At 43.6% G+C, this 9,299-nt stretch overlaps 1 protein-coding gene across 1 annotated transcript; it reads left to right on the top strand.

Moving 5' to 3' along the window:
* The first annotated feature begins 135 nt into the window (after positions 1-135).
* On the top strand, positions 136-8,952 carry LOC137896376 (centrosomal protein of 89 kDa-like). Its single transcript, XM_068741809.1, has 10 exons — positions 136-177; positions 351-457; positions 1,224-1,367; positions 2,415-2,589; positions 4,080-4,131; positions 5,111-5,224; positions 6,404-6,628; positions 6,986-7,128; positions 7,503-7,553; positions 8,836-8,952. The coding sequence occupies exons 1-10, from the start codon at positions 136-138 to the stop codon at positions 8,950-8,952; spliced, it is 1,170 nt and encodes a 389-aa protein (XP_068597910.1).
* The last annotated feature ends 347 nt before the right edge of the window (positions 8,953-9,299 follow it).

Below are 9,299 nucleotides of genomic sequence, written 5' to 3'. Positions count from 1 at the left end.
CGTTTTAGGGAGAAAGATGAAAAAAAACCGAGACTTTAATAATAACGTTTAGATTATATTGAAAGAATAGCCAGTTAAAGAGTGACGCTGTTTTTCTGAACGGAAACTAGCTAGTTTTACGACTAAATTCGTATTATGTTAAAATCCATTTCCAGGAGGGGGCGTGACAAGAAGTTCGTAAGTTTTACACCCTTCGTAGAATAAGTCATATGACTGTAATGTTACCGCCCTCCACGCCTTTCATTCATTAGCGCTGTCGTCATTCTTAGTTAACTAGTTAGCACTGGTTAGCGCTCGTTAACTCTTTCGGAGTGTCGGCCCCACTCCTCACTGAACGCTCTGTGTTGTAGAAGCACGTCACTCGGGGTTTGTTACCCGCTGCCTCCGTTGCTCCCAAAGCAGCTGTGCCCCGCACCCCACCCCCACGGAGCCCGAGCCCCTCACCGGAGAGACCCAGGTACCCCCGCCCCCCCCCGGCGCCCGATCATTCACGCTGTGTGTGTGTGCGCGTCATGTTTGTGAGTTTTGTCGGGTTAATGAACAAGAGACACAGATTCGAACCGTATTTTTAGTGGTGATTTTTGCTATTTGGAAATGTGTTCCAAAAAAAGCAAAGAAAAATCACGGCAGTCTTGAGTGTGGTTACTTTTCAAAGTAGCTCTTATAACCTTTGTATTTTGTCTGTCTTTAACAACGCAAGTGTACGAAGAACGATGTGAAATCTGAAGCTAATCCTAACAATAGTAAATAAAAAGAATGTGTTTCCATGGCAACATGTTTTGAACACGTCAGCTATGTGTGCATCGTATGTGATATCTGTATCGGCATACAGTATCTTGTGCCCTCTGCCAGTTATTTTATGTTCATGTAGTTTAAATGATAACGATTTGGACGCTAACCCCAAAGAGCTTCGTATATTTCATAGATTGTGTGAAGGCGAGATGGATATGCCATCAGCAGTGTATGCCTCATTTCATGGTCTCAACAATTATTTATTGCAACATGTAAGAACATCTAAATTCTAGCTTCCGTCGTCTGTCCCTGTTTTTTGTTCTTTTCGTCACTAATCCTCAAGCGTCTTGTTTTCTTTGCCTGAAGCTTGATCGACAGAGCAGGGTTTGATTTTTGCTCTTTAAGTGGGCTGCATGGGGTGTAGAGTCGACTGTTCTGTTTCAGGTAGTGAATTTAAAATGCTTTTTTTGTTCTTCTATTTTCATCTGCAGATCAGCCTTGGCGGCGGTCATCTTGTCTTCTTCCCTCACTGGACAGACATGGGCTCTTCCTCCTACTTGTCCAAGGTCCTCTGAGAGCGTCCCATCAGAGTCCTTCGTTTCTGAACCTAACATCAGCACAGCACTCTACAACAGGTGAGCCTTTGTCAGAATTATCAGGAGCATCGCGGAGATGATCATCAGGACAAGATGTGACTCCAGTTTGAAACTGACTTGAGACCATTTGTGTTACAGCAGAAAATGAATCTAGAGGAAATGTATATTTTAAAGGTCACATATTTTACTCTTTTTCCTCGAGTTAACGCAGTTCCCAGACACGTATATGAAATATCTGCAAACAGATGCTGCAGGACAGCGTCCCTCAGTTCTGTCTCAAACAGATGCTGCAGGACAGCGTCCCTCAGGTCTGTCTCAAACAGATGCTGCAGGACAGCGTCCCTCTCTTCTGTCTCAAACAGATGCTGCAGGACAGCGTCCCCTCTCTTCTGTCTCAAACAGATGCTGCAGAACAGCGTCCCTCAGTTGTGTCTCAAACAGATGCTGCAGGACAGCGTCCCTCTTTTCTGTCTCAAACAGATGCTGCAGGACAGCGTCCCTCTTTTCTGTCTCAAACAGATGCTGCAGGACAGCGTCCCTCTTTTCTGTCTCAAACAGATGCTGCAGGACAGCGTCCCTCTTTTCTGTCTCAAACAGATGCTGCAGGACAGCGTCCCTCTCTTCTGTCTCAAACAGATGCTGCAGGACAGCGTCCCTCTCTTCTGTCTCAAACAGCTGTGTTAGAAAAGCCTCTGAAAAAATGAAACTGAAACTTAGCGCGTGCACACAATGAATGTGCGTGCACGTGCACACACATCTTGTGCACGTTTTCGTACTGTGACGTCACAGTAAGTTAGATTTCTTCCAGAAGCGTTTCTGTACTTGATTACAGAACTACAGAAACGACGCAGGATTGATGGACGCTTCTGTCCTTGCTTGCGTGGATCAGAGTGTCTATTGTGCATTATATAGTTGTAGCGCTCTCTATTGTGATTTAACGCGATCAGTATTACCGGTAATCAATAAAGCTAAACGTCGTGCAGCCCCTTTGTCGTGTAAGCGTGCAGCAGCATCTGGAATTTCCATCCATCATGGAAATCTGTCCTCCACTCTCACTTTGATATGTTACTTTCTTACCTTCCTCAGAGACAGATGGTCGGAGGATTTAGCCGGCCGGCCACGCCTCTCCTCCCCTGGTCCCTCAGAGGACGAGTTGGGAGACCAGGAAGAGGGCAGGGAAGACAACGTGTACCGAGTTCAGGACAGACAGGAGAATTGCTCAGTCACAGGACCCGTCTACGGCCTGCCACTGAATCCTACAGTAAGCTGATGATGATGATGATGATGATTTTTTTGTTATGGTTGTCAGATTGAGACAAAAAAATTAATAAATACAACTTAAACAAAACTAAACATACATTACAACCAAAAAAGGAATAGGCAGAAGCAATGCTTTTTGAAGCCTATCCTATAATACAGACAATTTGATTGGCTTTACATATCAAATGATTATTTATACACACTTTTTATATTCATTAATTATTTCACAATTGAGACATTCCTACAGAAACTTCTCATTGCTATATTTAAGGGAAAGTTTATTTTCATTTCAAAGTTGTATTTCCGAAGAAACCTTCTTCGAACTAAATATCAATTACCGGTATATTGAGAGCCTAATGGTTAGCGGGATAATCTGTCAATTGATTGAATGATTAGTTGCCTTTTAGAATTGTAATTACAGAAATGACTGTTTTTACAATCAATTAATTAGTAAAAATTTTCAAACATTTGCTGGTTCCACATTCAGAAATAATTAGTGTTTTATATATATATATAAGAGTCTGACTCTAATGCAGCCTCATAAGTAGCAAGGTTAGCAGGAGCTATCGTAGCCCAGCCAGCGTCTCCCTTGAGCCGGTCCCAAGCCCAGAAAAATGGAGGGGGTTGCGGCAGGAATGGCATCCGGTGGAAAACGTTGCCAGATTTAAACATGCATTCATCCTTAAATATGAAAGTCATGCTGGAACAGTGCTGTCATGTCAAAAGCTTCGTCATATCCTGGCAGATCCTCTGAGCCATATTATTAATGAATCAATCAAAACAGTTTCCTGAAGCCTGGATAAAAAATCTCTTGTCAAACCCATTTTTAAATCAGGGAGCGCTCAGGGAGTTTCCAATCATTGACCCAGTGCTGGAGCCTTTCTCACCTGGCTACGGGTGAGAGGCGGGGTACACCCAGGATGAGTCGCCAGCTCTTCGCTGGGCCACACGAAAGACAAGACTTACAATAACCATGCACACTGACGGGCAATTCGGTGTGACCAAGTAAGCTAAGCTAGCATGTTTTTAGAGGTGGGAGGAAGCCAAAGAACTCTGAGCAAACCCTCGCAGAGAGGTGGGAGAACATACAAATTCAGAGAGGAATCCAACCTGGAACCTTCTTTCTGTGAGGCAACACTACCCACAGCGCCACCATGCTGCCCTCCAAATCCAGATCTACTTGACATATTTCCTTGGTGTTTATTTTTTTCAGTTATTCTCTTTTATAGTAGGTTCCGTGTATTATTTTTGCTGTTTCATTTTAATCTTGGCTCTTCCCTAAACTGAATTCAACTCTGTGTCTGATTCAGTTGCTTCGATGTGTCTCAGATGATTTGCAACAAAAGCATTGATACATTTTTATGGTCACTTTGATAATGCCGTGGCTTTACATCCCTACCCAGGCATGGCAGCTTTGGAAATCTTTTTGGGAAAGACTTGATTATCTATTTGACCTTCTGTCTGTTTGATTTGCCATCCTGTCCTCTCCAGGTCAGTTCATTCCAGCCAAATCAGATGTCTGGTGGACAAGTGTCTTCTACAGGTACATAATTACCGGTACTCTAATGAGGGATGCTTGGATTCACGTGCAGGAGTCATTTTATCTGTCTATCTGTCATTTTGTTGTAATACAATAGCAAGTGTTCTCCTCTATTAGTGATTAGTAATATGCTATTTGCTTTAGTGATCTAGATTTGGGAATTAAACCACGGAGCTAGCTTTATTTCTTCAGGGAGCGTTGGAGTTGAGTGTTGTGCGCATCAAGTCCACAGCGCCACCTACAAGACGATCTATTTGAGAGGGACTCATTTTGTAACGCGACTCCTCAGTGATGTTACGACTTAGTTTAGTGTTGATGGAATTACTTCCTTGAATTCAGCCACAGCGTCATCCGGCAGAGATCTAGTTAAGGCAGTAGAAATGTAAACGTGATGAAGTGGTGACCTGGTAACAAAATAAAAGGTTTCTCTGGAATTACAACTAAGTGATCAACATCAATAGAACCAGATCCAAGGCATTATTAAAGCTATGAGTGGGTTCTTTTATTTTCTGGGAAAACCCAATTGAGTCTAATAATGAGATGAATGCAGTATTAAGGCAGCTATCATTGACATCTACATGAATGTTAAAATCTCCCACTACAAGTATCTGTTGTGTTTTCAGAGCTACACCTGTTAAAAATTCAGAGTATGGGCCTGGGGGACTGTAAACTATAACAAACAGGACCTTAGTGGGAGGCTGGAGCCTATTCAGCGACTGGAAGTGACTGCAGGCACGAGCCTGACAGTGAAACCCAATATAAAAAAACTTAAACTGCTTCTGCATAATGAGTGAGAAAAAATAAATCACTTACATGTTGCTTGCACAGAGACACTGCACTTCACTGCACATCCCGCTGGACTGTAGGGACAGTTGTGAGGGGTGTTTGGTGATTTTGAATTTGTTAAGTTTGTTGGGGTGGGACTGAAAATGGCTTTTGCTGTGCATCTCATAAAATAAAACCAGTTTTTCTTTTCTCTCAGATTTCACTGAGGAAACCAGCATCCAAACCCCTGAGAGCAACTGCAAGCCCAGCACCAAAAAGGCCTCTGTCAGGAATCGCCCTGGAAGTCACATCGAAGCTGTAACTCAGAGGAGTAAGTTACAAACTTATCTTAATGCCAACTTGCTCTCTGGTACTGGCGGCTTGTCCAGGGTGTACCCCGTCTCTCGCCTGTTTGCTGGAATAGGCTCCAGCTTGGCCCGCGAGCCGGTAACGGACAAAAGCGGTCAGGAAGATGAATGTGTTTCAGAAGGGCTGCCCACTGCTCGACGGGATTGGGGGTATTAAAAAAACAACGACAGCAACCCTAAATTAAATGACCCATTATCTTCTGTAGGACTAGGCACTGACTTGTTTATACCACTGTTGAACGGTTTCTCTGCTTTCCAATTTCTAACCAGTATAGAATAGTTGTGTTACTCTCGCTTTGTGCACGCTGCTATTTTATAATTAAAGTATCAAAGTCGAGGTGTCAAATGTTATAGGCTGCTCTGTATTCTGCTGAGGTACCGTTTTCATGCTACAAAATCTGTCCTCCTCCAATACCAAAGGCACGGATATCACTCGCGTCACTTTTCCCCTGAGTTTGTTTCCTCGGATAGTCCGCTTCATTTGGACATGCTTGAAAGCTCGTCTGAATTCTGGTGCGGACCAAACGAGCGAACGCTGGTCCGCTTGAAAATGTGAGTCTCGGTTCGTATACAGGTCGTTTTCACACTTGACCAAGCGGACTCGGTTCGATACGGGAGATGAAAGTTGCATTGAGAACCACATTTTCAAGTGGACCAGAGTTCGCTTGTTTGATCCGCACCAGAGTTCGGATGAGCTTTAACACCTGCCCAAGCGAAGCAGACTATCTGTGAAAGCAGAACCGAAGTAATAAATCCAACAATGCTGCGACTTTCAGCTTCTCAATCGAACCCAGACCGCTTGGCCAGGTGTGAAAACGAAGAACAATTGCAACATGCTAGCTTTTACACGTTAGCTATGTGCATTTACACATTTTATTAACCTGATATTAACAAAATGGGGCTCTTCTTTTTTAGTTGTTCCTTCCTTCCTTCCAGCTTTAGATGATTTTCTGCAGTATAGTTTTCTGTATCTCTATATGTTTACTTTTTTCTTTGTTGTTGTGATCATAGTATTCAGCAGAATACCATGTGATATTACTTGTTAGAATTATTCATAATAATCTACAGATTTATGTTCTAAATGTATTATTTACCTTTATCTCTCTTGTCTGATTCAGCCGCTCCACCCACTCCAACCGTAGACCCTCCCGGCCGACGCAGCAACACCAAAAACCTTAAGACCCCCACACAGCCGTCTCCAGAGCCCAGCAAGACCTGCAGTGAGGTCCAGCAACAAGTCGTTGGCCCCTTGCCAGAGAGGAACTCAAGGCTGGTAAATGGTCAGAAGCTGCTGGAAGAGAGGGTCCAACGCCTGGAACAGGAGATTAGTCTTGGCCAAGCCTCCTCAAACCTGAGATCATCTGAAGGTACAGTGCTTGAGGTCGCTAGATATACAGAAAGGAGAAAATAAATACAGGAAAGTAGTACCAGGAAAATGATCAAGGAGCTCATTGAGACAGAGGACATTTTGCATTGCATGACAAATGCATTTGTGTGAAAGGCAGGAAGCTGGGAATTTGATTTGGAAAAGGGAGAACATGAGCTAGCAGGTTGACTTGGAGCCTCAGTATTGTAATCTATCTGTTGGTGGGATGCAGAGTTTGCAGCCATTCCCTCTGGGTGAATCTCAGATATTGGACTCTTAATTATACCCAAATGGTGACATTCTCTTCTCTCCCTTACTGTCTCAAATATATGTATTTCCCAGTGCTTTCTGCTTACAGGAAGTCAGGAAGAGCTGCAGACCTTGAGGCGACATGACCAGGAGCTAGTGGCTGAAAATGATGCTCTCAAATCGACTGTTCACCACCTGAATGTGGAACTCAGTCGATACCAAACCTGCTTTAGACCTCTGACCAAACAGGAGGTATGAGCAGCTACAACATAACAACATCTTTACCATGCAGATCTTTCCCTTTTGAGTAGAAGGCCACCTTGTATATTCCGTAGGTTCTTGTGTCTGGCTCTCTTCACTGTCTAAATTGATTTTATATCTAATAAAATCAATTTAAACATAAAAACAAATAAAAGGACGTTTTTTGTCCTTTTTCCAGAATTGACCACACGTCACCTCCTGTTCAGTGTTCAGCTTGGCCAATAAAAGAATAAAGAGACATAACATTTGCTGAAACTGATTTATTTACATGTTTCCTTCCATTTTAGGGTGTATCCTTATGATTGAATGTACTTTCTGTTCAGTCCTGTTTTTTCTTTCTTCTTTTCTTACTCTGTCTCATCCAGAGCTCTAAAATCCATGGCTTACCAACAAGAGACTCTCCTCCTCCTTGGCTGGTTAGTATCCATAGCAATAAAATAAATGTAGCTGTGGCTATACAGCATTGTCTTGGATTGCTATTCACTGTTGAATAGATCTTTGATGATGCTACATAATTACATCAGGACTGCATGACTGTCGTTTACGGCCAGGAAAAGATGTCTTCGGGTGGTGTCCAACTTTCACTGCCCGTTTTGACCCTAAACCAACCTCCAGTTGGCGTGTCTGGCAGTAATGGCAAGTCACTGCCCATCTACTAGCCCCCAGTTTAACTCCGCCCTTCTATTCCATAGCAATCAGAATCGATTCATTTGCCATTGTCGGTGAAAGGATCCACAGACTAGGAATTTTATTCCATGCAATCGTGCAGAAACATAAAATAATGACAAATAATAAAATGCAAAACTACAGCGCTATGCTATAGGGTTAAATAATAGACTAAGTCAGGACGGTGCACAGCTGAAGTCCACAAACAGGATCCTGGCGAAGGTTCCTGGGGAGTCCAGATGCTGCAGGATGAAATGGAGGGCCAGATTGACTGTGTCTACAGACCTGTTGGCTCGGTAGGCGGACTGCAGCGGGGCCGGGGGGGGTCTTAAGGTGGTGGAGGATTTGAAGCAGGCTGGCACATGACAGGTCTCCAGGGAGGTGTTGGGTGACTGGAGAGTCCCGAGAGGTGTGGAGGGCTGGGCGATCGAAGCGGCGGTAATGCATATTCAAACTCTGAACAAGCGGTAAATCACTCAGAGCTCGAGGGGCTTTGGGCTTGTTGTTGGTAATGGCCCTCAGGCCTCTCCGTACATTCTTCAGCTCCCTGCTAAACGTGTATTTCACGCCCTTGGATCTGCCCCTGTCTCCACTCCTGCGTGCTGCCTCTTTTTCTCGTCTAATCTGGCTGATCTTGGGTGTGAACCAGGGCTTGTCATTAGCACAACTCACCCTGGTGAAACGCGACTCATGCCCTCATACACGAGTGTAAATTGCTTGTATTCCTCCGATCGTTCCTGCTCCACCACCCCCCTCTCTGCCCCCCCTCATCCTTCTGTTTCCAATTACATTGTAATACATGGTGATCACCCACCCAAAAACAGCGCTGTTGGTCCTCATTACAGTACTGGAGAGGTCTGATTTTTGCTGACGACATGGGCAAGACCGTCCCCTTGCGCCCACCACGAAAAAGCGTAATTGACGTCAATGGCACTCAGCGTTTGGGTTATAGATGACGTCTTTAGACATCAATGGCACTGAATGAGTTAATATTGTGTCTAATAAGGTCATTGTTATGTTTCCATTTTGCAGATTGACATGAAACATTTATCTCCTCTTCTGCTGGCCTATGAAGACAGGATAAAGGAGAAAGACACAGTTCTGCAAACTACTGAGGTGTGTCCGAGATTTCATGAGGGCTTGCTGTGAAGCACTTAATCATCTCGAGTGCATATATCACGTATATATACAATGTATTTGATCCATACATTAAGCCATCCATATTTTTTGGATGGTTTAACCTCCTTTAACATTGTTAAAGTGCTAATGCGGTTTATCCCATGGAAACTAAATAACAGTATGGGCATTATTGTTCCTGTAAAACACAACCAACGGTTTACCGGTAGTTCCTATTTTTAATTCTCTCAAAGTTATTACGTTTCTGATCTTAAAAGGACCATAGAAATATCTCCACTTTCATAGTTCCTATCTTGCATCTGTGAACTCACATGACTTTCCATGTCTCTGTTTGCCTGCTTTACGCAGGAGGAAGTGGG

This window comes from Brachionichthys hirsutus, chromosome 1 (genome assembly GCF_040956055.1).
Source record: "Brachionichthys hirsutus isolate HB-005 chromosome 1, CSIRO-AGI_Bhir_v1, whole genome shotgun sequence".
NCBI classification, from domain to species: Eukaryota; Metazoa; Chordata; class Actinopteri; order Lophiiformes; family Brachionichthyidae; genus Brachionichthys; species Brachionichthys hirsutus.
This window is presented reverse-complemented; position numbering and strand designations above follow the sequence as displayed.

Excerpts from the sequence above, each read along its gene's own strand:
- LOC137896376 (XM_068741809.1), top strand. The coding sequence starts at position 136 with ATGTTAAAATCCATTTCCAGGAGGGGGCGTGACAAGAAGTTC. Across the intron at positions 458-1,223 it reads CCCTCACCGGAGAGACCCAG|ATCAGCCTTGGCGGCGGTCA; the intron begins GTACCCCCGCCC and ends TTTCATCTGCAG. Across the intron at positions 6,629-6,985 it reads AAACCTGAGATCATCTGAAG|GAAGTCAGGAAGAGCTGCAG; the intron begins GTACAGTGCTTG and ends TTCTGCTTACAG.